The 26,298-nt window shown below is 58.8% G+C and overlaps 1 protein-coding gene across 5 annotated transcripts in view; it reads left to right on the top strand.

Annotated features, from left to right (window-relative positions):
- Positions 1–26,298, top strand: part of NUP210 (nucleoporin 210) — an 87,437-nt gene that overhangs the window by 31,070 nt on the left and 30,069 nt on the right. For 4 of the 5 annotated variants that reach the window (XM_064496188.1, XM_064496189.1, XM_064496191.1 and 1 more), the window contains exons 7-20: positions 199–357; positions 1,461–1,529; positions 2,253–2,359; positions 3,087–3,227; positions 4,084–4,221; positions 5,179–5,334; positions 6,799–6,997; positions 9,802–9,947; positions 17,071–17,292; positions 19,171–19,344; positions 23,714–23,906; positions 24,376–24,482; positions 25,327–25,431; positions 25,509–25,610. In XM_064496188.1, the coding sequence (XP_064352258.1) occupies positions 199–357; positions 1,461–1,529; positions 2,253–2,359; positions 3,087–3,227; positions 4,084–4,221; positions 5,179–5,334; positions 6,799–6,997; positions 9,802–9,947; positions 17,071–17,292; positions 19,171–19,344; positions 23,714–23,906; positions 24,376–24,482; positions 25,327–25,431; positions 25,509–25,610 (2,018 nt within the window). The remainder of the gene's footprint in view (positions 1–198; positions 358–1,460; positions 1,530–2,252; positions 2,360–3,086; positions 3,228–4,083; positions 4,222–5,178; positions 5,335–6,798; positions 6,998–9,801; positions 9,948–17,070; positions 17,293–19,170; positions 19,345–23,713; positions 23,907–24,375; positions 24,483–25,326; positions 25,432–25,508; positions 25,611–26,298) is intronic. The other variant, XM_064496190.1, reaches the window with a different exon arrangement.

Raw genomic sequence — 26,298 nt, 5'->3', positions numbered from 1 at the left:
TCTGTCCACACACATGGAGAATAATATTAACATTTAAAGTGTTGAAAAATAAGCAAAAAAAAAAAAAAAAAAAAAAAACCCAAGCAGCCGCCCTGACAGCAGGGTCAGGGACTGGTTGAGGGGGAGGTGACATCCTGGCGTTTAACATCTCCCACCCCACTCTCTTCCCGCCCTGATCTTCCCCGCGTCTGGGAGCAGAGCTCTCCATGCCTTCTGACCAGTACGAGCTGCAGCTGCAGAGCAGCATCTGGGGCCCCGAGGGAGACCCGGGCCGGCCCGTGGCGGTCTTGGCCCCGGACACGTCGACGGTCACTGCGGTCCAGCTGGGACAGAGCAGCCTGGTCCTTGGCCACAGGAATATCCTTTACTCAGGCCGGCGCGCTTGCAGATGCGTGTCCTGCACAGGAGATCTGCTGTTTGGAAATCAAGTCACTTTTCTCCCGGAGAGCTCGGCTGGGCTAAAAATAGCCCTGTTTTCCCTCAAGGTCTGAAAATCAGAGAGAACAAAAATAGCCCCACGGCTGAGCGGAGACACTCACCTCTGCGGGTGACTCACCGGAGAGGCTCTGAGGTGGGAGCTGGTGGCGGAGCAGAGCCCCCCTCCCCACCTCCAGGACCCACTGTGGTCTCATCCCAGGGCCCGGCCGAGCCTGAGCCCCACTCCCCACCTCCAGGACCCACTGTGGTCTCGTCCCAGGGCCCGGCCGAGCCTGAGCCCCACTCCCCACCTCCAGGACCCACTGTGGTCTCGTCCCAGGGCCCGGCCGAGCCTGAGCCCCACTCCCCACCTCCAGGACCCACTGTGGTCTCGTCCCAGGGCCCGGCCGAGCCTGAGCCCCACTCCCCACCTCCAGGACCCACTGTGGTCTCGTCCCAGGGCCCAGCCCAGCCTGAGCCCCACTCCCCGCCTCCAGGACCCCCTCTGGTCTCGTCCCAGGGCCCGGCCGAGCCTGAGCCCCACTCCCCGCCTCCAGGACCCCCTCTGGTCTCATCCCAGGGCCTGGACGAGCCTGAGACCCACTCCCCACCTCCAGGACCCACTGTGGTCTCGTCTCAGGGCCCGGCCCAGCCTGTGCCCCACTCCCTGCCTCCAGGACCCCCTCTGGTCTCATCCCAGGGCCTGGACGAGCCTGTGCCCCACTCCCCACTTCCCGGACCCCCTCTGATCTCGTCCCAGGGCCTGGCCAAGGCTGTCTCCACACTGGCTGTGGGTTGTGCTGTCCCAGGCTTGTTCGTGTGCCCTGAGTGGTCTCCAGGATCCTTGCAGACGTCGCCCTTTTGGCGTGGAGGAAGCGCTGGGTGGTCACTGGTTCTGGAAAAGGCCTGTGCTCTGTGTGGCCGCGGGCAGGGGTGTTCGGGGTGTTTGACCCCCTCTTCTGTCCCTGTGATGTCTCAGCGATGATGATGATAACCAGGCCGTGGGAACCAGCCGGTTTACTTGCCCTTAATAAAGACCCCAGGTATCCGCATGCAGGGCGCTTCCCGGTTACCGAACAGCACCGTCTACGTAGTTGAGCCTGGATACTTGGGTGAGTGTGGGCATTCTGGGGCCTCCTGGATGCTGCTCATTTGTGATGACAGGAGTTTAAAAAGTAAAAGCCACAGGGAGGCCTGGGCCAGTGGCAACCCAACCTCCACCCTTGCGGGGGCTGCTCCCCAGCCCTCCCCCCGCCAGTGCACGGAACAAGCAGAGGGTAGACGGAGGTCAGGCAGGTGGAGGGCGGAGGGGACAGCTTGGGTAGCAGTGTGGGGGCAAGAAGCACACAGCATTGCAGGGGCCAGAGCCAGAGGCCCGGGAGGGCAGGCCCGGCTCACAGGGAGGGAGTGCTTCAAGCGCACACCTGCTGTGCATTCAGAGTGCAGACCCTGCAGATTCAGGACGGAAATCTACTATGAATCCGGAGTGTAGACTCACTGTGGATTCAGAACACAGACCAACTATGGATTCAGAGGGTAGACCTACTGTGGGTTCAGGGCGTAGACTCACTGAGGGTCAGAGCTAGACCCACCGTGGACAGGGTCAAGTTTGAATGGGCCCTGGAGCAGTCATGGGCACGTGCTCAAGGTTGGTCCTGGGGGATCTGAGGTCAGCTCGGGCGCTGAGGGCTCAGGGACGATGCGGACATTCCATCTCACCGTCAAGAGCTGCTGGCCCCTCCCCAGGGGAGGGCAGGTGCGTGGAGGGCCCCGTCCTCTCCGTCCGCTGCCCCTGCAGCCCCAGTGCTGAGGCTCTGTGCCCTCCTGTTTTGTAGGGTTCACAGTCCACCCCGGTGATCGGTGGGTGCTCGAGACTGGCCGCCTGTATGAAATTACCGTCGAGGTGCTGGACAGAACCGGCAACAAGGTCTACCTGTCAGATGTGAGTGCCCATCCCACCCGGGCCGGTGGGGTTTGTGAAGTGGGGGGGGTCCCGGGGAGCAGCCCCCAAAGCAAGAGGGGTGCCGAACAGGCAGGCTGTTGGGTGCTTCCTGGAGGCGCTGCTGGTTCCACAAGAGACACTGATGGACGTTGAGCATATTGGGATCCTGCACACCAAGGCCCCACTCCCTACGCGGCTGGAGCAGGGAGAGGGGTGGCGGGCAGCCAGGTTCACGGAGGTGGGGATGGGGGAGGTGGGGTCCGCCAGCTGGGATGCCGGCCACCTTGCTCGTGGGGCCCGGGGTTCTGAGGGGGAGGCAAGGCTCCCCTCTGGCTTCTGCATGGAAGGCCTTGCTCTCCTTCTGTTACTGAGAAAAAATACTTGGTCTATCACCGTTTGGGAGATAAAATAGCTCTAAGGATTTTGATGTCCGTATTTTGTGTTTGGCCGTTTCCTTGTTGGGACCTCAGGGTCTGAGAAACCTGACTGCAGCTTCGAGCCCCTGAGCCCCAGCCCGGTGGCTCGACAGGAGCGCCAGGTCATGGGTTCACACAGGGAGGGCGGCCTGGGAGGGGTCGGAGCTCAGGCCCAGGGCTCCATCCAGTTTGGCGCCTCCCGCTTGGCCTGGCCTGGCTGCTGTTTTGGGGTCGCACAGGCTCCTTCCTGTGCTGTGACGTCCCCCAGTCGGCCAGGAAGCTCCTCTCACACGTCCTGCCTTTCCTTCCAGAACATCCGCATCGAAACTGTGCTTCCTCCAGAGTTCTTTGAGGTGCTGACTTCTTCCCAGAACGGGTCATACCATCACGTCAGGGCAGTCAAGAGGGGCCAGACGGCCATTGAGGCGGCCCTCACCTCCGTGGTGGACCAGGCAAGTTGGCACGTCCCCTCCCCACCCAATCCTGGGACCTCTGTGGGCAGAAATGTCAACCCAGGCTGGACGTGAGCCCCAGGGGTCGGGAACCCAAGCTTGCGATGCTCTCCTGGGTGCCGAGGGGGTCCCTCCTGCTCTAGGCTCATGGTGCTGTTTGGGGGCAGGGGCTTTGGCCTGTCCCTGTCCCAGTGCTGGGCCACAGCCCCTCCTTCTCCACCCTTTGCTGGTTCCTGGAGACGTGAGCCTGTGCCTCTGGGGTTGGGGCTAGAAACCCTTGTTGGGGAATCAGTATTGGGCCCGTGTGACCAGCTGTGCACCAACTGGGACCCATGAGCATCCCTTGGGCTGTTTTGGCTGCTCGGTCCTTCAAAGGTTTTAAATTTCCCCCACGTTTACAAGGCCAGTCAGTTTCAGTGGGAGCAGATTCTACTGCTGGGAAGCTCGGTGTGGGTGTTCTAATCTTCTGCCGCACACACACCCCTCCCAGACCCGTCAGAGGCGGAAATGGCCTGTGGGCCAAGCAGCGAATCCTGCCAAAGTTGCCACTTGCGCTCTGAGGACTTTGGGCAAGTTGCTTTCATCCCCATGCCTCAGTCTCCTCATCTATGAAGTGGGGGTGACCACGTGCACACGTCGGGGGTCTGTGAGGGTGCAGACGAGCAGTGCTTACTGGGGTGGCTGGTACAGCGCCACGTTACGCCATCTCATGGAGACTGAGAAGGCTACCGAGTACCTGCATCTTCCTACCCACCCCCTCCCCACGATTTCAAAGTCTACCCTTGGGACCTGATCCCCAGGGAGGAGCGAGGGTCTGCTTAAGTGCCGACCTGATTGTCATGGTATCGTGTTGCAGGATGGAGGGGTCCACATGCTACGAGTGCCTGTATGGAACCAGCAGGAGGTTGAAATTCACATTCCCATCACCCTCTATCCCAGCATCTTGACGTTCCCGTGGCAACCAAAGACGGGCGCCTATCAGTATACAGTCAAGGTAGCTGGGAGACCCCCACCTGGGCTCATTCCTTCGGGGGCTTCTGTGGGGTTGGGGCTTTTCATTCATTCTGTCTCTGTTCGTATTACCTTCCTGTGGTTGGGAGAGAATTTAGAATCACAGTTTTTATGCTCTCTGTATTTTCTGAGGTGTCCATCTCAGCGCTGTGTCTTGGTAATTAGGACAAACCCTGAGGAGTAAAAGCACGATAAAGAAAGGCTGGAACACGGATCGAACTCCACACACTTTTGTTTTTGTAAAAAATTATTGTTTTCCGAAAGCAGTGTGAGTATCTTCAGAGAGAAATTTGAAGTTCGAGGGACGATGTTCCGAGCTTTGTCATTTACCAGGTGTTCTTGGTCTTTGATGGTCACATGCCCACCTGGCGTCAGTTGGCAGGGCTGGTGCCCGTCTGGGCTGGAGCCCGTGTGACCCGCCCGGTCCCGTCGGTCCCTGCTGACTGTCCAGGCGGCACGACAGGTGTCCGGTGCGTGCCCTGAGACCCGTTGCCCCTTCACTCAGGGATGTTGCCTTCCCGGCCTCCCTAGGGTCATGGGGTGGTGGCCCCAGATCTGGGAGGCCACCAGGCTGTCCTTTGCTTCATGGCAGACACTCGGAGTGGGCAGGGGTCTGTGCCAGGAGCGGGCAGCGCAGCCCCATCCTGCGCCCGGCTCTGCAGCGGGGGTCGTCCAGCTCCAGCCTGAGCTTGGCAGGTGCTCCTGGGTTCTGGGGCCCCTGTCATGGGCACGTGTGTATGCGTACGTCAGCCACAAGGTCCCCAGAAGGTGAGGACCAGAAAGAGACACTGGAGACAGTGGGGTGTTGAGGCAGCTGCCCGCCGGACGCTGGCTGACGCCACATTTCCCCACGTGGTGACAGGATGCTGACCGTGTGTGGGAGAGAGAGGGTGGGTGACAGACCGGGCGGGGGGCTGACCCCGTGATGATTCCCCCCCAGGCCCACGGCGGGAGCGGGAACTTCAGCTGGTCTTCCTCGAGCCACATGGTTGCCACAGTCACAGTCAAGGGTGTGATGACCACAGGCAGTGACACTGGCCTCAGTGTGATCCAGGCACACGACGTGCAGAACCCACTACACTTCGGGGAGATGAAGGTGAGGCCTGGGGCCCGGGCAGCCGTGGGGAGGCTCGGGGTAGCGGTCAGCAGCCGCCTGTCCTAGCCAGCCTCAGGCTTAATTCAGAAACATCCTGTCATCCTCGGCCTTGGACTTGGGGTCAGTGGTGGGCGAGGGATCAGGCGTCAGGCCCAGCCCTGTCCTAGCTCATGGCCAGATCAGGGAGGTGGCCGTGACATCCCACACTAGGCAGGAGGTGGGACCAGAGGGGCCAGGGCCCACTGAGCTGGGGTTTCCGGGAGACAGAGAATGCAGAAACACGAGGTAATCAAGGAGCCTTTCCGGAAGATTCCTCCGACCCGAGCTGGGCATCGCCAGGTCGGACGGGCCGCTGAGTGTTGGGCTGTACCTTCACACCCAGACTCCAGGAGACCGGCCCGAGTCCTTCCTTCTGGCTCCTTCCTGCTCAGGGGCTGCACCTGTCATTCGGCCCCGAGTGTTGCAGGACTTAGCAAAGGCCGAAGGTGGAGTGGTCACCTGCGGTCAGCCTCTGGCAGCCCCACCTGGTGGCCTCCTGACCTGGCTCTTTCCCAACAACCTGACCCTGATCTCAACCCCTTTTTTTACTTCATTTAGGGCAGAAATCGAAGCTCCAGACATAGTGTGTCCAGTCCCAACCTTCCCCTACACTATCTGGGGCGTAGATGGACGGGCTACTATAGTCTTTTTGTTTCAGTCCACACACGCCCACCTAAAAATCTGTCTCATTCCCATGGAAGGAAGGCTGTAACAGACACCTGAGCTGCAGTGTAATTGTCAAATATTTGGATAAACTGTGACCCGCTTGCCCCCTCCCCCCCCAAACTTCCTCATCTCAGTAAATGTGCCCCTTTCGCCAGTTGCTCGGCCCAAAGCCCGAGAGGCGGTGTGTGTGATGGTCAGAGCCTGGCTTCCGGAGCCGACCTGCCTGGTCCAGTCTCCGCCGCGCTCCAGCCATGCAAGTTCCTAACCTCCCGTGCCAGGGTCCCTTTAGGTAAAGAGGTTGGTGACAGAACCTTCTTAACAAGGAGGCCAAGAGGATTGGATGAGTTAGCAGTGTTCCTAGAGTGGAACTTGGAGTGTGGGAAGTTTCGTTTTGTTTAAATGTTAGCTGTTGTGCACCTCATACACATTTGTGTCCAACGTGCTGAGCTGTATGTACATGCCTCAGGACCTTTGCACGGACCGTCTCTTCTTCCCAGAATGCTTTCTCCCCAGACTTTTGTCTGGCTGCCTCTGATGTGGCTCCCAGGTCTGAGCTTCTACATCACCTTCTCAGAGAGGTCTTCCTCAATGGCTCTGTCCCTGAACGTCACCCGGGACCCCGGCACACACTGTCACGTCCCCCAAGCTAGGGCTTCTCTCAGACACTCCTTGGTGCCCAGCACACAGCACCTCTCAGGAAATCCACACAGCAGGCTCCTCCTGTCCCGCAGAGCCTGATATCTGCGCCCCATCCTGCAGGTGTACGTGATTGAGCCCAGCAGCATGGAGTTCGCACCATGCCCAGTGGAGGCCCGGGTGGGCCAGACCCTGGAGCTGCCACTGCGGATCAACGGCCTCATGCCTGGTGGGGCTGACGAGGTGGTCACCCTGAGCGACTGCTCCCACTTCGACTTGACGGTTGAGGTGGAAAACCAGGGCGTGTTTCAGCCGCTCCCAGGTAAAGCCAGCAGTCGGGGGGTAGAGGGGGCGTCGGGGCTGGGTTCTTAGTGTGTGCCCCCCAGATTCCTCCATAGAGAGCTTGGGGCAGCAGCGGGGTCATAACGTGAGAAATGTCACTTGTCCCCTTGTCCACCATCAGCAGTGGTCTGGCCTGAACCTTACTGCCCTGTGACCCCGCCGTGTCACGGGGCTTTCTGAGCCTCAGTTTCCATGTCTCTAAAATGGGTGTCATCCTAAATAGGGTCGCGTGTCACGGTGCCCATTGCAGTGCCCTGAATGCAGTGGGTGCTCTGTGTGTAGTGTTGGTAGGGCTTTGATGAGTGATAGGATGGCAACCCCTGTGACTGTGAGGTCCTCCCACCCAGAGCGCGAAGCCAGGCATGTTGGTCTTTTCTCTTCTGCACCCCTGCACGTGGCTGGGGGGTGTCAATAGTGACGGTGTCGGTGGCACTTGGTTTATGCACTTGGTGTGTGATCTCACTGGACGTCACACCCACCATGGGAGGGGCTGGGACTGGGCCATGTGTCAGACGAGGAGACTGAGGCTGCTGCTGCCCAGGATCCCAGGGGGCACGGGGTGGGCTGGAGTACAGAGCTGGCTGTGTGACCCTGACCCGGAGCCTTCCGTCGCCCCAGGCTTTCAGTGATTACAGTGTGTTGATGTCGGAGCATCAGTTGTAACAAGTACCACTGGGGGGGGGGGCATGTTGATAACGGAAGAGGCTACAAACTATGTGGGCAGGGAGTACAAAGGAAATCTCTGTGCCTTCCTCTTAATTTTGCTGTGAACCTAAAACTGCTCTAAAAAAATAAAATCTTATACCTGCACCCCAGTGTTTATAGCAGCACTATTTACAATAGCCAAGATATAGAAACAACCTAAATATCCATCGACAGATGACTGGATAAAGAAGATGTGGTATATTTATACAATGGAATACTACTCAGCCATTAAAAATGATAAAATAACGCCATTTGCAGCAACATGGATGGACCTGAAGATGGTCAGTCTAAGTGAAGTAAGCCAGAAAAAGAAAGAAAAATACTATCTATCACTCATATATGGAATCTTAAAAAAAAAAAGGCAAATGAACTTATATGTAAACAGAAACAGACCCACAGACATAGAACATAGACTTGTGGTTGGCAGAAGGGAAGGGGTGGGAAGGGATGAGTTGGGAGTTCGAGATTTGCAGATACTGACTGGTATTTATAAAACAGGTAAACAAGTTTATACTGTGTAGCACAGGGAAATATATTCAATATCTTACAGTAGCTCACAGTGAAAAAGAACATGAAAAAGAATGTATGTATGTTCATGTATGACTGAAGCACTGTGCTGTGCACCAGAAATTGGCACAACATTGTAAACTGACTGTACCTCAATAAAAAAAAAATTTTTTAAATGAACTCTTAAAAATAAAAGGCATTCTATGGAATGGAGAAAATGTTTGCATATCGTATGTCTGATAAGGGGTTAACATCCAGACTACATCAAGAACTCCTGCAAGTGGACGGCAATAAAACAAACAACCGAGTGAACAAATGGACGAAAGACTTGAACAGACATGGCTCCAAGGATGATGTACAAGTGGCCAACCAGTCTATGAGAAGCCGCTCAGCGTCTCCACTCACTGTGTAACTTTAAGTCAAGACCCCAGGGAGCCAGCATCCTGACGCCCGTTAGAACGGCTCCTCTCAAAAAGAGAAGAGCAGGATTGGAGAGGACGTGGAGATGCCAGAACCCTGGTGCGCCGACCGTGGGAATGTAAACGGTGCGGCCGCTGCGGAAGACAGAATGGAGGTCCGTCAGAAAATTAAACGGGCTTTACCGTGTGGTCCAGCGATTTCTGGGCACATACCACAGATGACGAGGCAGGATCTTGATGAAATATTTGCACATCCATGTTCCTAGCAGCATTAATTCATAGAGAATTGAGGTGGTGGAAAGAGCGGGGCATGGGGAGTTGTGTTGAGTGAGTTCAGAGTTTCAGTTTTGCAAGATGAAGGATGTTCTGGAGACAGACAGTGGGGATGCTTGCACAAGTGTGGAGGGACTTAATGACACTGAACTGGAAAGATTGTCACTGTGGTCAAATGTTATGTTAATGTGTATTTTACCAGATTAAAAAAAAATTAATAAGGGATGGAAAATACCCAATATCAGCAGGGATATTCCACAGCCACTGGTAGCAGCGTGTTGGGAGAGATCGGTGGTAGTGGCGGACGCCAAGCATGCACACGTCCCTGTCCACACTCCCCTCCTCGGGGCGCACCCGACCCGAGTGCTGAAACATGTCCCCAAAGGCGCACACCTGCTCACAGCGGACGTCACACAAGTGTGGATGGAAGGTCTGCCACGTGCCAAACACATGGCGGGGTCTCAGCGCCAGTGTCGAGGTGAAGGGGGCAGGTACGAAGGGTTCTCGCTCAGCGACTCCCTTTGTGTGGATACACGGCCAGCAAAGTCAGGCTGTGCCATCAAAAGTCAGTGCACGGTGCGTTTCTCCTGGGAGTGGCTCGTGCCTGGAAGGGGCCGTGGGAGATTGCAGGGGTGCGAGTCGTACTGTGTCTCGCTCCCATTCCTGGATACAAAGTGTGTTTTGTGGGGGAGGGGGCAGGAACATTGTGAATCGTGTGCTTATGATGTGCGCTTTTTCGTGCAGGAATTATACTTAGAACTTGTAAGTTTAAACACACTAGATTTCGTTCCAAGCCCAGAAAGAAAGAGGGGCTGTCTGCCTGTCCCATCTTTCCCTGCCGAAGCAAGTTCCCGGTGACCACGTGGTTCTTCTTTTGCAGGGCGGCTGCGGCCGGGGTCTGAGCACTGCAGCGGAGTCGAGGTGAAGGCGGAGGCCCAGGGCTACACTGCCGTCCTCGTGAGCTACAAGCACGACCACATCCACCTGAGCGCCCGCATCACCGTGGCCGCCTACCTGCCCCTCAAGGTGAGCCCTGGGCCCCTGCCTGCCCCTCCACCCCTGATGTGAGTTATTCACGTGCTCTGGTGAATTGGTGTTAAAACATCAGTTGTTCAGAATAGCTTTGGACCAGCTTCTCCCGTGAGTTTCAAGCTGAAATTGGGCAGTGAGAGGAGCAGAGCCTCCCCAGTGGCTGACGGTGAGCGCTGACATCCACGTGGATGAAATGATGTCCACAGGGATCAGGACAGAGCCAGGTTCCTGGTCCACGCTGGAGTCACCCTGCAGGGTCTCCACAGAACCCTGGGGTGGGGGCGGCAGCCCTGACATGTGGTGCAGATCCTGGGGCCTCAGGGCCCTGGGTCGGTTCTGGATCTGCCACTCACCTGACGTCAGGTCACCACCAGTGTCCGGGTGCCCCACGTGCATGGTGTGGAAAGCACTTAGTGTGTCCCCTCAGAGCACACTGCCTTTGCTTTGACACCGATTCCCGAGTTTGACTCCAACTCTGCGACTTTGGCTGATTTGATTTCTCTGGGCCTCAGTTTCCCTGCCTGTAAAATGGGGCTATCACAGCACATAACTCATGGGATTGTGGTGAGGATTAGCTCAGCTCAGCCACACGGGCTTAGAATGTGCCTGGGAGGCAGTGGGTTAGTTGTTAATGTGAGCGCCTTCCTCCAAGGCGGTGCCACACAGCCTCCCACAGGAGGCCCAGAGAGTGGGGGCTTGCCCCTCCTGCGGGGGCAGGCCTCTCAGGCTGGGCCAGTCCCTGAGCCCAGCACCAGTCTTGAGGACAGCCATGGTCCCCTTGGTTTGGGATATGTTTTCTCCTTCCCACCCATTAGAAGCAAGCTCAGTGACTTTAGAATCTTTCATCTCTGAACCCCTAGCCCTGGCGTAGTGCCTGCTGCAGAGCAGACAGCAAGCCAGTAAAGGTGGCTTCCTGACTAGAAAAATTATAGTTAAAGAGAGAAGATGTCTCTTCTTTCATCTTTTCTCTGCCTTGGTATCAATTAAGATCAGGTGTATTTGCAAGGAACAAAACCCTAAATAACAGTGGCTTAATCAATAGAGAGTTTATTTCTCTTTCACACAGGGCTAGTGTGGCAGCTTCACAGTCATCAGGGACCCAGACTTCCATCTTTCTATGGAATTATATGGATTTTATCCCCAGGGTTGCCTCAGAGTGGCTGCTGGGGCTCCAGCCATCACACCTGCATTCCACTTAGCCAGAAGGGGAAAGCGCTCATCTCTCAGCTGAATTAGTTGCCTGTGATAGCCTTGTCAAAAGTTTAAAAGAGCAGTTTCCACCTGTACCTCATGGCCAGAACTTAATCCATTGGCCACAGCTAGCTATAAGGCAGACTGGAAAATAATTTTAGCTGGGCAGTTTACCACCCTAATAAAATGGAAGTTGTTTCTCTGAGGGAGAGGGGAGTGTGGAGACTAGGAAGGCAGCTAACAGTTATTGCTGCTGCCTGTGCTTGCTGGTCCATCCATCAGCTCACTCTGCAGACAGTCCCTGGCCCTTTGCTGGGACGAGGCTTGGGCTGGCGAGACAGATCTAGGGGAAACCCCACCCCCTGTGCCCGGGAGGCTGCGGTCCACGAGGAAGGCAGATGCTCAGACAAATGTGCTGAGCAGAGCAGAGGTGACGAAGGCTCCTGCGGGCACAGGTCACCGGTGAACGCAGAAGTAGGAGGGTGTGGAGGCAGTAGCTAGGTGGTGGGGAAGCTAGAAGTGTGTGTGTACCTGGGGTGAGAAGTGCAGCTTCGGGAACTCCCTGGGTCAGTTTGAGGAAGTTTGAAATTCTGGGTTAGGAGCTGGAAAGTCTTGTGCCCGTGGGCAGCTGGTGAGGTCAGGAAGGACAGCCACTCTCATGAGACCCCTGTCGCTGGCCCGGAAGGTGAATGGGGGTGTCTTGGAAGCGCATAGTAAGGACGCCCCCCCACTGGCAGAAGAAAGACCCTCCCCAGATCTTCCGGGTACCCCTTGGCCCGCCCCGACTTACGTGTAACCCCCTCTGTGTACTTGGACTGGAGGCAGCGGGGGCTGTGTTGCCGCTCAGCTCACGCCCTGTGCACTGAACACCCAGTCGCTCTGCAGCCTGGCCTCCTGCGACAATCTGGACGCATCCTCTCACCCGCAGGCTACTCTTTGGGAGCCCTATGTGCCTGGTCTGGGGTCCCCACGTGGCCCCTTCATTCCCTTGATGTCAGCGTGGGCTGTGCACCTGGAGCCTCCGGGTCAGCCAGGTATGGGGGGCCGTCACCTCCGACTGCCACCCCTGTCTCCGTCTCTTGATCCTGGGCTGAGGCACACGGATTGCATCTCCGAGATCGCAGACTGCCCACGCCAAGGGCCTGCAGGTGACCCGCCCCACCCTCCCGTGTTGCAAACCAGGAAACAGAGGAGACGAGAGGAGAAGTCTTGTCTGCGGTGCAGGAACCCTCCTCTGCGCTGGGTCTGTTCCAGGACCTGCGCTTTGACAGCCCTGAGCAGCCCGGACGATTCATGGGTGCCCTTCACTAGTGCTGATTACCAACCTCCCGCCCTGGCACGGGGCTTGTGACACTTTCATGCTGAATGGGGAGAGAATTATGCAGGCAGGTGATCAGCGAGAGCTCTCCAGCTGTAGTCAGCGCACGCCGTGCTTTCCCACCACCTCTCCCGCTGGGCTGGTCGCGAAAAAGTCCTCCGGTCGAGTTAACGGCCACCCGCCTTGTCCATGGCAGAGTTTTTCTCGTTGTGACAATAAGACATGAATTGGGGTTGGAACAGCCCCGGGCCCACCAGCTGGGCAAACTGCGATGATTGCTTCCCCCCGCCGGGACTCGTGCCTTCCAGCTGTAAAATGGGGCTGACAGGTGGCAGTAGTGACAGCTGATGGTTGTGAGGGTCACTTACCGAGCACAGGCTAGATGTGCGTGCAGGGCTGTCATTCACGCCCCCTTGCATCTGTACGGTGACGTTGTGGGGCAGGGGCTCTCACTGTACCCATTTTACAGGATGGGGAGACAGCCTGGTCAAGGTGAACCTGCTTAGCGTCCCGCAGCTGACAGCCAGCTTCATTCCAGCTGCGGGACAGAGATGCAGCTGCACTGTCGCACGCAGGAAGCCATGGTGGGTAGCGAGGAGAGTGGTCCAGCCCAGCACGGAGGTGACAGGTGATGGGAGGGCCTGCCTTGGGCAGAGGCTCCGAGAAGGCCTCCCTGAGGAGGTGACATTTGCACCGAGGCCCGAGCAAAGTGCAGGAGCAGGCCTCGGCTGTCTTGAGGAGCGAAGGGAGGTCCAGGGAGGAAGGGTCGAAGGCCCTGTCATTTGCGGGAAAAGGGCCCTTTTGATGGTTTCTTTGGTGGGCATGTGGGCAGATAGAGTCTATGAGGGGGCTCCTTGGAATTGTGTGTGTGTGTGTGTGTGTGTGTACATCTGTGCACACACGTGTTCAGGGAGGGATGACCGGGGAGTTGATAACTGACAGCAAATTCAGAAAAGTGTTCATATTGTGGAAAAAAGTCAAAAGGACGGAATTCATTGACAGGCGGTGTCGTTCCTTTGCTGGGGGTGAGTGTAAGCACCCAGCCCAGAGCACCTGAGCCCCACGGGTCACCCTGCCCCACCCACCTCCATGCTCAAGGGCATGTGCATCTTAAAGCTGTCACTCGGTGCGATTCCCCCTCCGTGTCGAGGTGGCAGCTGGCCGGGCGCTGCCCCAGGTGCAGGACCGAGCTGAGCGGGTATCAGTTCGCACCTGCAAGGGCTTCAGGCTCCTGGCAGCTGGGGGACTAGGATGCTGCCCCCGGGGGTGAGGGCACGGTCGGGGCTCTGATGAGCAGTTCAGCGGGGGTGAGCGCAGCAGCCTTGGCAGTCACACACGTTGGACCAGACCAGGAGGAGCAGAGAGGAGGCTGGCGCCAGCTGGGCCACGATGCTTTGGCTCAGCCCAGGCTCGCGACATCCCCAGGCATCCTGGTCTTGGCTGCAGAGGGGTCTGGGATGGGACGTCTCACCCTGAGCAGCGTGGGCACTCAGAGCTTCCAGGGGTCCAGGGGAAGCTAGGCCTGGAGGTGAGTGTCACATAGTCCGTGTCCTGGGCGGTAAGCCGTCAAGGACTTGCTGGATGTGTGTTCCTAGTAGCCTCCACGTGCCCAGGACGCCAGCTGTTCTGAATTGGAAGCTGCCCTGGTCTGGTGCGGGCGCAGCAGCTGCGTGTCCTGTCTGTGCCCCCGCAGACACCGCTCATCCACCGGCCTCCCTTCGTTGCTGAGCAGTGACTCAGCCCAGGTCCCCAGGTCCCCACCCCTGCAGCCGTCACCAGCCGGCAGAGCTGGTACCTGGATTAACAAGTGTTTGCAATCCTGGCCTGAAAGACACTGGGAATCACGAGAGGTTAAGGAAAGAATTACCCCAAGGAGGGACTGGTGTGGGGTTGGTCTCCCAGCATTGAGATCACCGACCTGTCACAGAATCACTTGTTTCCTTTCCTTCTCAGTTTTAGGGTTTGCTCTTTTTTAGCTTTATTTTATCTAAGTTGTTTATGTGGTTCCAAAATTAAACCTATGTTTGAGGTACATCCCTGCCCTGCCTCTTGTCAATGACTATTTTGATTAGTTTCCGCATTCTCCTTTCAGTGTTTCTTTTTGCAAAAATTGGCAAGAATGATTGTATGTCCTTATGCCCTGCCCGTTCCTCTCTTACGCAAAAGGCAGTGTCTCCTGTTGTGCACGTTGCTTCTTTGCTTGGAAAGTAAGGAAAATAAACTGGGAATCTCTCCTTACCCCCCCGGGAAGATCTTTGTTGGCCATTCCACTCTACAGACAGACCACAGTTTACCTAACCAGCCCCCTGCTGAGGGGCATATGGGCTGTTTCCAAGCTTTTGTTCTTAAAGATAACTCTGCAGTTCGTAGCTTTCTGCCTCTCTTTTGTGTATTTGTGGAGGCGTGTCTTCAGCATCGTTTCCTAGAAGGAGTCTGGTTTGGACAAGGGCAGGTATGGTATGCCTGTCATTTTAGTAGCTGTTGCCAGACTCCCCCTTGGGGGCCGCACCATTCTTCTGTCTTCCTGGCAGGGTGTGAGAGCACGTTTGACAGTAACACTGCGTGGTGTATTTGAAAGCTGCTAAGAGAGTAGATCTTAAACAGTCTCATCCCAAGAAAAAAAAAAGTGTGGCATTGTGTGGTGACGGGTGCGAACTAGACTGACCGTGGCGATCATCTCGCGGTATATGCAAATACCAAATCATTACACGGTGCTGGTGAAACTGATACTAGGCTGCATGTCTTCCATGTCCCAGAAAGTAAGTTACCCAGTTAATTTCATAAAGGAGGCCATGTTTCTTTACAGACCCACCAGCAGTGTGTGCGCTCAGACTTTTGGATTTTCCCAATCAGATGGCTGAGAAGTAGTGCCACAGTGTAGCTGTAATTCCCTCTTTTAAAAGTATTTTAATTTTTTCTGTACGGATTTTTCATTTCTCATCGCACTGTGGGTACAGGAGGAACAGACACACCCTTCCTTTCATGAGCCCACAGGCCAGTCAGGGAGACAGACGCCCAAACAAATCATTTCTTAACACCAAGGAAAGCAGGGACCAGAGCAGGACCCCCCCACCCTGGCCGGCCGGGCATCACCAGCTGAGGGAGGACGTGGGGGCTTCTTGGAAGGAGTAGGCCGGGGGACGAGGGCCTGGGGACAGAGTAGTCTGACAAAGGGATGAGGGGGAGAGGAGGCGAGGCCGGGTGGGGAGAGCCCGACCCGGGGCAGGTAACCGAGGGCGGCAGGCGCCCGGCGTAGTTCCGTGCAGTGGGGTCGTGCTCAGAGCTGTTCAGGAGGGGACCTCTGGCTCTTGGACCCTAGAGCAGAGGGACTTACAGGGAGGCAGGTGACGAGTAAGGACTTGGTGGTGACCTCGCTGGGACCCTCGGGAGCAGGAGATGAGCCAGGCCTGGGCAGGGGGTCCGGGGAGCAGGGCAGGACCCCGCGGAGGGATGCCGTTCTTGGAGCTCCTGCTGTGTATGTGTCTCCTCGCGTGGAGCAAACCGTGTCTCCCCGGAAGAGCTCTCCTTCCTGCCGCTGCTGGGCGGGGCTGCCAGCCTCTCCTTCCGACCCCAAGCTCTGCCGCCATCCACGCGGGGCAAGGGTGAGGCCCCGACAGACCCACTCCTAATATCCTCTTTGATTCACCCGCTGTGTGCCGGGCGCTGTTCTGGGTGCTGGAAGCAGAGCGGGCAGGAAGGTTGTCCCTGGAAGCACGGGGGAGGACAGCATAAGGGAAACGAGCCACCAGGTCCTCCAGCGCGAGCACAGCCCTCGGCCTCCCCTGTCCGGTGTGTTTCTTTTTAGGATGATGGTTTTATGCTTTTCGCAACAAATGTTTGTGGTCAAATTGTACGGTCATTTTTGTACCCAGCTCTTTGGAAGCACTGTCTTGGGGCCCCGCAGAAGGTCCGCTGAGTGGACATACGCGTGTGCTTAACCAGCCCCGTGCCGTGGCTCTTGTTCTGCTGGTGCCCTGCTGTGATGAACCACGTGCTGAACGTCTCTCTGTGCGTGGACTTCCTCCTCTCCTTCCTGCCCTGTCGTCGGGTTGGAGTCCAGGCGGGCAGTTCCCGGGTTCAAGAGCTGTGGGTATTTTCAGGGCTTTTACCAGATTGTTTTACAGAACGGGCAGGTCAGTTAACCCCCTGCCCTCCCCAGCGGTACACTGGAGCCAGGACAGACTCCTCCCGAGCATTCGGATACCTTTTTTTTTTTTCAGTTGAAGTACCGTCAGTCACAATGTGTCAGTCTGTGGTGTGCAGCACAGTGTCCCAGTCATGCAGATACACACATATATTCGTTCCCATATTCTTTTTCATTAAAGGTTATTATAAGATATTGAACATAGTTCCCTGTGCTAGACAGAAGGAACTTTTTTTAATCTATTTTTATATGTAGTGGCTAACATTTGTAAATCTCAAACTCCCAACTGTATCCCTTCCCACCGTAAGATTGTTTTCTATGTCTGTGAGTCTGTTTCTGTTTGGTAGATGAGTTCACAGTGTCCTTTTCTTTCTGTTTTCGCCTTTGGATCTTGACGATGGCCCTGGGGGAGCCTCCCTTCCCGCTCCTCCCATAGAGACGCTGACTTTCCTGTGATCCCACAGGCCGTGGACCCCTCCTCCGTCGCCTTGGTGACTCTCGGCTCCTCAAAGGAGATGCTCTTTGAAGGAGGCCCCAGACCGTGGGTCCTGGAGCCTTCCAAGTTCTTCCGGAACGTCACCTCCGAGGACATGGACAGCATCAGTCTGGCTCTCTTTGGGCCCCCAGCCTCCCGGAATTACCAGCAACACTGGATCCTGGTGACCTGCCAGGTCTTGGGCGAGCAGGTACAAGGGCGGCCACCCCCAGACCCACCTTGCCCAGAGGAAGGGCTGGAGATCATGTTCCCTGAGGTCCCTGCTGTGCCCTGCAGCATCGTTCTGTCTAATCCTTGCCCTGAGAGGCAGCTGCAGCTGCTGTACCCTTTGCACAGACAGGCAAACTGAGGATCAGGGCAGCAGGATGACTGAGTGAACACCAGGTGGGATGAGTGTGGTGCAGATGTCAGGACCTCAGTAGAGCTGACCGGTCCTGGCTCCCTTTCCACACCTGGGGTGACCTCCCCTCTTTCCAGGCGTCTGTACTTCGCACTGTGAAGTCAGGGCGGGGAGGGTGGGGATCAGGGTCACAGAGTCAGATGCCTCTAGGGCCAGGTGGTCTTGTGAGTGAGTGAGACTCCAGACCCAGGTTGGGCAGATCTTTTTGGTGTTTCAGGATAAACTGAGAATCCCAGTTTTTCTTTGGAAGTATTTTCTTAAATTAAAGTATAGTTGATTTACAATAGTATATTAATTGCAGGTGTATGAAATATCTTGATTTTTTTTTTTTTTTGATGCTGAAAACCAAAAAAGGCTAGGAGCCTTGGTGGACCAAACGCAGGGCCTCTGTGACCTGGAGCCCGCAGGGCTGGATGGGCTGCACGGGCGGCAGCTCTCCCCGGTCCCCTGTGCCCGCTGTCCCCGGCTCAGCGCTGCGTGCTCTTCAGGCTGTGGTAGGGGGGTAACCCTCTGTTCTGAGGGTGCCAGGAGGCAAGAAGCAGTGGGGAGGACGGCCTGAATCAAGAAAGGCAGGAGAGAGCCTGTCTCTTGGAGGGTGAAGGACGCCATTGTGTGTTTAACGGTGCGAAACGCGGCAGTCGATGGTGAAACACACACCCGCCCCCCAGGTGCCCTTACGAAGCCAGACTCGCCGAGCTCGGCTTGCCGTGAGCAGAGAAGGGGCCCCGTGAGGGGCTCATTGCACACTGGCTTCGTTTGGAAAAAAAGCGATTAAAGAGTAAGAAAAGTAAATTACATAATAATAAATAATACCACAGTAAGACTAAACTTAGTCAAAACTTAGGTTAGAGAAGTTCCTCAGCGCTGACTCGGCTCAGCCACCTGTGTCCCCCCGACCACGAGAGCTGGGTGCCCAGCAGGGTCGCCCAGGGCCCCCCACCCGGATGCGCTGTGTGCCTTGTGGGACGTCAGGGCTCAGCGAGGAAACTGCCTGCCGTCCTGCCTCGTGGTCAGTGGAGGGGGCTTTTGGCCTGGACTGTTCCAGCCTACAAGTCGGCGTCACCAAGGGGCCGGGGCCCCCTGAAGACAGGCCTTAAGCTGGGCTGCTCCAGAAATGAGGGCCAGGCTTGACTGCTGAGGTCCCGGCTCTGGAAGCAGACAATCTCCCTGTCTTTCCTCGCCCCTTGAGCGTCCATCTCTGCCTCTTTCTCTACGAGCCAGAGTGAGGGCAGGGCCTCCAGCTCGTCCTTGCCGGCCCCGCCACGTATGCCTCAGCTGGTCCTTCCCCGGGGGCCTCAGTCCCTCAGACACACTCTCCCTGACCTGCTCCTCATTCAAGTCTGTGTGGACTCCTCATTCCAAACCCACAGACTTGTCAGCCTGCTAATGCAGCCCTGGGGTTTCCATCGGGTCCTAGGAAGCCGCATGGCGCCGCAGACCCCCTCTTCTCTGGGTCCAGGAGCAGGCAGCAGTCCTGGCGGGCGATTGCAGAGGGTGCCAGGACCCCGTCGGAAGGTCTCTTGCATGTGTCCCTGGATCCTTGTACCCCCTTGGGACCGGATGTCACCATCGTCCCCATTCTATAGAAGAGCACACTGAGTCCAAGGGGGCCCCAGGGGAGCAGGGGCCCAGACTCGGGGTGTCTGACGGCGGCTTCTGCTCCGCCAGGTCATCGCCCTCTCCGTGGGGAACAAGCCCAGCATCACCAACCCGTTCCCCGCGCTGGAGCCCGCCGTGGTGAAGTTCGTCTGCGCCCCGCCGTCCCGGCTGACCCTCACGCCCGTCTATGCCAGCCCCCAGCTGGACCTGTCGTGCCCGCTGCTGCAGCAGAACAAGCAGGTGGTGAGTGGCTTTGGGGGGTGGGGCACAGCCCGGAGCCACGCCCCCACCTCCACGCTCTCCCTGCACCTGGGCGCTCTGTCTGCATTCGACACGCCGGGGCCCAGAACCCGGAGGACTCCTGTGCATCTCAGCTGCTGGGGCAGCGCCCAGCGGAAGTGAGCCTCTCCGGTCCCAGACTGGCCGCCTCCCTGCGTCATTCTCCTCTGTGACGAGGTGCTAAGATGGGGTTCTTGTCCGAGGGCAGGTGTGTGGTCAGTGCAGGAGGTGACCAGCCGCAGCCTTCTCCTCGGTGTGGGGGTTACCGGCTGTGTTTCTGACACGACTGCGGGGAGAGGGGAAGGTCACTGGGGTCCCTGAGAGCAGGGATGTGCTCCACCCTGAGACCCTGAGACCCTCAAGACCAGACGACTGGATGTGGAGGATTCGGAAGGCCTCTGGGGGGGGTCCGGCGTGCACACGCCCTGCTGGCCGGCCCCGGCCCCGGCCCTTCTCAGAGGGGGGTCGGGCTTCTTTCCTTCACCTGTCAGCCTGTGTTTGCTGGACCCCTCGCTCCCTGTGCCAGGCACATGTCCGGTTCTGGAATGCAGACTCCCTGGGACAGGGAGGCTCCTGCCCTCAGAGCGGACAGGGAACCAGCAGGCCCACAGCAGACCAGGTGGACGGGAGGGTGGGAAGTACCATGGAGGAGGTGAAGGAGGGCTGGGACCAGGAGCCCCTTCAACGTGAGGGGCTCACGCAGGCTCAGGCCCCTGGGTGGGGTGTCTGCCGAGAAGGGCCGAGCTGAGGCTGCCCCAGGCAGGTAGAACCACCGTGCAAAGGCCCCGAGGCCAGTCTGGGTTCTCTGCATCCCTGCTGCCCACACACACATCAGCACCGTTGTGTGTGCCTCGTTCCCTGTCCCTGGGGGCCAGACCCACAGACAGACCCTGCTTCTGTTCAGCTCCAAGCTCAGTGACTCCTCTCCCAGCTGCAGCCTGCGGTCAAACCCAGGGTGTATCCAGCCACAGTCCAGCGGGGTGGCTTCGAGGGCCTGTGTCTTCTGGGGCCATCTCTGGGCGTGGAGCGGTCTCACCTCTCCACGGTTAGCCCGGCACAGTCTGTGTGCCTCCTCCACGCGTCTAACAGAACCTGCAGCTGGGGCAGCGAGATCCTGGGGAGGTGCCAGACTCCGGTGCCTGGGACTTGGGAGCAAGCGGCCAGTCTGGCCTGTGACTCTGGGCCTCCTGTCCTTGCAGCTGTGGTCCTGCTTGTCCTCCTGCTGCTCTGGCGGTGGGTGGTGGGCTTCACTGACCACACAGCTCGGAGACAGACGGGCGTGTGGTCCCCTCCGCGGGCCCTTGGGGGCTGGGGCCTGCCGGCTACATTGCGCGCGGCCTCAGGGCACTCTCCCGCCTGCCCCGCAGGCCCTGCAGGGAGCATCCTCTCCTGCTCCCTTTGATGGGAGGAGACCCGGGGCTCTGGGCTCGTTGCCGTGACGCCTGCGTTCACCGCCTGCCCAGGCCGGGGTGTGTGTCACAGAGGGGCTGTCTTCCCTGAGCTCAAAACCCCTGTTTGTTCAGGAAAGACTTTGGGGGCTGAGACGAACGTCCTGGAAGTTTTACATTTTAAATCACTTTTATGTACTTAGCACATAGCCCTGTGGGAAGAATGACATCATACTAAGTCTGGACTCCACGGGGAGACCGGCCTCTGGGTCCCCCGCGTGTGGGGCCGGGAGCCGGGGAGCAGCTCTGGTTGGCAAGCCTGGGTCCGAATGCCACCGCCGTGCAGGCTGCCTCCTCGGAATGACGGGGTGACAGTGGCCCCCACAGTCACTTTGGGGTAAGCGGGATGGGACATAGGCGGTCAGAGCGGTGACGGTCACTCTCTTTATGCCATTCTCTGCTGAAGCACGCACCCAGAGCGGGAGCCAGAGCCCCCTGTGCCTGCAGGCCTGAGACCACCCGTCACTCCACCCTCCCCGACTCCATCTGTGCTCGAACGGCCCCATGGGTCTGACGAGCCGTCCCTCCGGCTGGAACTCTCTCCCCACTGGGCCCCTAGCCCCCCGCCTGCCTCCTTCAGTTAATTGTTCACACGCTGCCTTCTCGGCCTTAAACCTTATCTGAAGGTGCACCCACTCAACGTTTCGTCTTCCAGTTCCGATGTCCCCACCCCCAGGCAGCCAGCATCATCCAGCACTGGAGACTTTACGCACAGGCAGACCTCGGAGACGCCGCGGGTCCGGTTCCAGACCGCCGCAGCACAGCAAGGGTCACGGTGAAGCGAGTCACACACACTTTTTGGTTTCCCGGGGCATATGAAGTTATATTTACATTACGTTGTAGTCTGTTATGCAGTAGCATTATGGCTAAAAAGACTACGTGCAGACCTTAATTGAAAGCCCTTTATTGCTAAAAATGTTAAGCACTCTCTGAGCCTTCAGTGCTTCATGGCGGTAGCATCAAAGACCCCGATCACAGGTCACCAGGACAAAGACACGTGATGAAAAGGAAAAAGTCTGAACTAGTGCGAGGTTTTCCCAAATGTGACACACTGACACGAAGTGAGCCAGGGCTGTGGGCAAAATGGCTCAAAGCAGCGTCGCCCGAAACCGTCAGTTTGTAAAGACGCAGTATCTGCGAAGCAGAGCATCTCCGAGGTGTGCCTGTGAGTCCTCAGAACAGGGGCCCGGCTCGTGGTGGGAGCTCGGTCAGCAGTGGATGAACGAGCTAGCCGGGGACCCCCACCCGGCCTGGGCCTGTGTCCCTAGCCCCTCCGCCCTTACTCTGACGTTCATGTGCCTGGGGAGCCAAACGGGTGCTGAGGACGAGGCCGGGGGGATAGCCAGACCTGGAGAGCGGTGCCCCTACAAAGCCCCCTCCGTTCCAGCCTGTTCAGCCCCAGGTTGGCCCGACCTTCTCATTCTCGAGAGAACCATGTGTCCACGTGCTTCTCTCCTGTCCTTAACCATTGGCTGTTCTCCCAGCCAGCCGTGTCCGGCCTTCTGTCGGCAGTGACCTCAGGGTCAGCCCAGGGTTGTGTCTCGGCTGAAAGATGACGGGCGGGTGACGAGCGCGGCCCTGGAGGGGCTCGTGTGCATCGTAGATCTTGCTTGGACACGGACTTGCCTTGTGCTCCATCAGTCTGGGACTCCAGAGCCAGTTAGGCAGGGCCCCTGCGATTTACGGTCTCACCGGGGACCTCGAGGAAGATGTGTCCCTGCCATGCATCCTGGGGCAGTGTCAGTTTCCCCCTGTGCCCCTCCAAAGCCGGAGGCTGCCGTGTCGTGTGTGCAGAGTAAATTACTGGCGAGGCTAGACGCCAGAACGGGGCTGACCTGTCGGAGTGACAAAGAGGGACCGTACCCTGGCCTGACCCCGTCCTCGGAGCAGCTCACCCTCCGTGCAGCTCACTGCCAGGAGGTGACAGGGGACTGGGACAGAGCTGCCACCCGACTCGTGCTCTGGGGAGGCTGCATAGCTTCAGGGGAGGCCTGCCGGCTTTAAAATCAGACCAGCAGGGTCCCACTCCTACACCTGTGTGACCCTGGGCAAGCGGGTGGCAAGAGGCGGGCGTGGGGTTTGAGTCCAGGCTGTGGGGCCCGGACGTCCACGGAGCCTGGAGGGAGGGGAGGACCAGGGTCCGGGCAGAACAAGGCCGATTCCGCACGGGGCTGCCCCGGGAACGAGAGCACGGCGAGCGGCAGGAGGTGGGGTTTGGAGCTGAGTCCGGGCGCCTGGCGCTCCCATGCCTTCCTTTCCCTGGGGCCACACCCTCCCCTTAGTGCGTGGGCGACAGCTCCCTCGTCACCGGGGAAGGTACGGACGCGGAGAAGTCCACTCAGAAAGGAGCGCTGCAGTCTGAGCGGCTCTGGGACATTGTTGCGGTGTGGTTTGCATTCCTGTTAAACCACAAAGGGTCATGTCCTGGGGGGCTGCGGCGGGCATGGGGCAGGGAGGAGGCGGTGAGGGTTTGGGGAGGTGAGGGCTGGGAGGAAGAAGGATGGCCTGGCTGGGGTGCGGCGGCCGAGGGCAGGCTCTCCCAACCAACCTCAGCACCACTTACACTTTGGGCTGGGTCCTCCCTTCCTGAGGGGCTGTCCTGTGCACTGTAGGGTGTTCGGCCGCACCCCAACCTCAGCCCACAAGATGCCACGTGCATCCCCTGCAGTCGTGACAACCACAAACGCTCCGCGGCATCACCAAGGCCCCCAGTGAGCACCAGGGGCTGGAGTAGGAGGCCGGGGGCACCTTGACGGCGCAGCCGTGAGCACCCTCATTTAGGGACTCAGCCCACTTCCTCCCTGCGAGCCCACCAGGCACCGGCCGCCCCCACACCATGTGGTCGGTCCGGGGAGGCCACAGCACGTGACCTCGGCTTCTTGCAGGTTCCAGTCTCCAGCCACCGCAACCCCGTGCTGGACCTGGCTGCCTACGACCAGCAGGGCCGCAGGTTCGACAACTTCAGCTCCCTGAGCGTCCAGTGGGAGTCCGCCAGGCCTTCGCTGGCTAGCATTGAGCTCGACCTGCCCATGCGGCTGGAGGCCCGGAGCGACCAGAGCGGCCAGAAAAAGCTGCATGGTGAGTGGGTGGACGAGCCGGGGCTGCGGGCTGTGGGCTGGGGGACCCCCCCCCCCGCCCCCGCCCAGGACTAATGCTCAGAGAGCAGCTACCTCCATTAATCCCCACACGTTCGGTGAGGTGGGAGCGGGAATCTCCCTTCAGAGGTGGAGAAACAGGCTCAGGGCGAGTGGCGGGTGAGCTCACACCCCGCCTTGTGCACAGGTCAGCCTGGCGCCAGCACCTGCGCTGAGCCATGCTGCTGTCCAAGCCCCCGGCAGGCCGGGTGCGAGTCCGCCTCCTCCAGCGTCTCCGAGGTGCTCCAGGAACATGCTGGCGCCTGCGGGCTCTCACAGTGCACGCTGTGTGCACACCGGCCACCTGCCTCTAGACAGGGGCGACTAAAGCTACTGGCAGGCAGGGCAGGAGGAGCTGCTTCCCAGGCAGCAACGGGCCAAAGTCCGACGTGGGTTTCTCTTCCCGCGCTCAGGTCTGCAGGCTGTTTCGGTTCACGAGGCCTCGGGCACCACCACCATCTCTGCCACCGCGACTGGGTACCAGCAGTCCCACCTCCACGCGGCCAGAGTGAAGCAGCCGGTACCAAGCGGGGCCGCCAGGGCGGGCAGTCCCTGTTCTGCCCTGATTCTCCTGTTCTGCCCGGCGTCCCAGGGTCCTGGGCCCCTCGCTGGGCCGCACCCCAGTCACCACCCCTCTCCCTGACAGGGGTGCCTCCTGCCGGCCTCTCTGCCTCCGTCTCCCCTGCCGCATGCCCTGCAGCAGGGACTGGAGGGACCTGGCTGACAGGCAGAGGGGCCCCGCCACCCCACGCCTCGGGGGGTCAGGCCTCGGCGCAGCCTCCGCTCCCACATGCTCTCTGTCCTGCGGGCACTTCTCTGTTCACATTGCTTGTTCCTCACTTCCTGTGGCCTCTGCTCACCTGAGGGCCCCCCAAGAGCCCACTCCCATCTCCTTCCCCTTCGTTGGCCTCACAGTCTGACTCCTGCCATCCATGTCCAGTGGTTTCCCTGGACTGACCTGGGGCAGAAATCAGAGACTCACAGGGGCACCAGCCCGCGGGGCCGAGGGCTGGGCTTGCTGTCCTGCACCCCCTCCTCGCCCCAGGCCCCTTCCCTCGCACACGGCACCGCAGCTGCCTGTCGGCCGCGTGCTCCCACCTTCCTGGGGTGCGTGTTGACCATCCCCGCTCTACGCCTGGCAGGTGGGATGGGGCCCCCACCTCGGCAGGAAGACAGGAGGCCTCAGAGGGATGTGGCCCCTTGGGCTCATCTCGGCTCACGATGGTGTGACTGGGGCTTGTGTCCCTGACACAGTGAGGTCCCTGGGGCAACACCAGCACCTGGGGCCCCGAGTCCTGCTCTTCAGGGGCACAGGCTGGGGGGCGGGCCGCCTGGACCTGAGGGTTCTGACCTTGTCCCTTCAGCACGATGCCCTCACGCCCGTGTCGGCCTCCGTCGAGCTCGTCCTGGTGGAGGACGTGCGGGTGCGTCCGGAAGAGGTGACCATCTACAACCACCCCAACGTGCAGGTACGGCCTCCCCCCCCACCGCCCGGGCGCACCCCTGGGTCCCCTGGCCTCTGACGCCCGCCTGGCCCCACCCACAGGCCGAGCTGCAGGTCCGGGAAGGCTCCGGCTACTTCTTCCTCAACACCAGCGCCGCGGACGTCGTCAAGGTGGCCTACCAGGAGGCCAAGGGCGTCGCCACGGTGAGTGTGGGCCCACCTCCGCCTCCCGTCGAATTTGGATGGATGGTGTTTCAGAAGCTGGCGCCTCCGACGCGCTGAGCAGGGCCTCGAGGTGCGCTGACTCACTGTTTGCCGAACTCCTGTTCGGCCTTTGTGGTTGTCACCCCGTGTCCACAAGCGGCCCACACTTCTAGCTGGTGATGGATTCCTTCCAGTCAGCCTTTCCATCAGGATTAAAATAAGAGGACGTGAGGGCCACTGTGAGGCCGTAAAGAAAAGCGCGCTAGGAGAGGCGTCAGCGTTTTCTCTGCCTCCCCGTCCTCCTCCCCGACGCCCCAGCCGGGCCCGCGGTGGAGGAGCTGTGCGTCGCGCCGTTCAGGCTCTCGTCCTAGCTTCATTTTCCTCTGAGCTGCTCTGTAGGCTGGCTGCCTGTCCGCATGCAGCCGTTTGTACTCGGCCGTCCTCTCCTTGGGGAGCCTTTGGGTTATTGGCATCTCTTTACTTGTTAAGCATAGCCCTCTAGTTGCAGCAGAGAGTAAAGAGTAAAGCAGACCCCCACACGCCAGCGCCCTAAATGCCTGCACGTCGGCAAGTGAGTTAGTACGCGGCCGTGAAAACAGAGCTTTCTCTAAAAGGAGACTCTAGCTACCAGAAGTCACAACCGCTGGCCGCCAAACCCAAGTGCAGCGTCGCCCACTCAGTGTCCTGA

Source organism: Camelus dromedarius, chromosome 17 (assembly GCF_036321535.1).
Source record: "Camelus dromedarius isolate mCamDro1 chromosome 17, mCamDro1.pat, whole genome shotgun sequence".
Classification (NCBI taxonomy): Eukaryota; Metazoa; Chordata; class Mammalia; order Artiodactyla; family Camelidae; genus Camelus; species Camelus dromedarius.
Note: the sequence above shows the minus strand (reverse complement) of the source record. Positions and strands in the feature narration are given on the sequence as shown.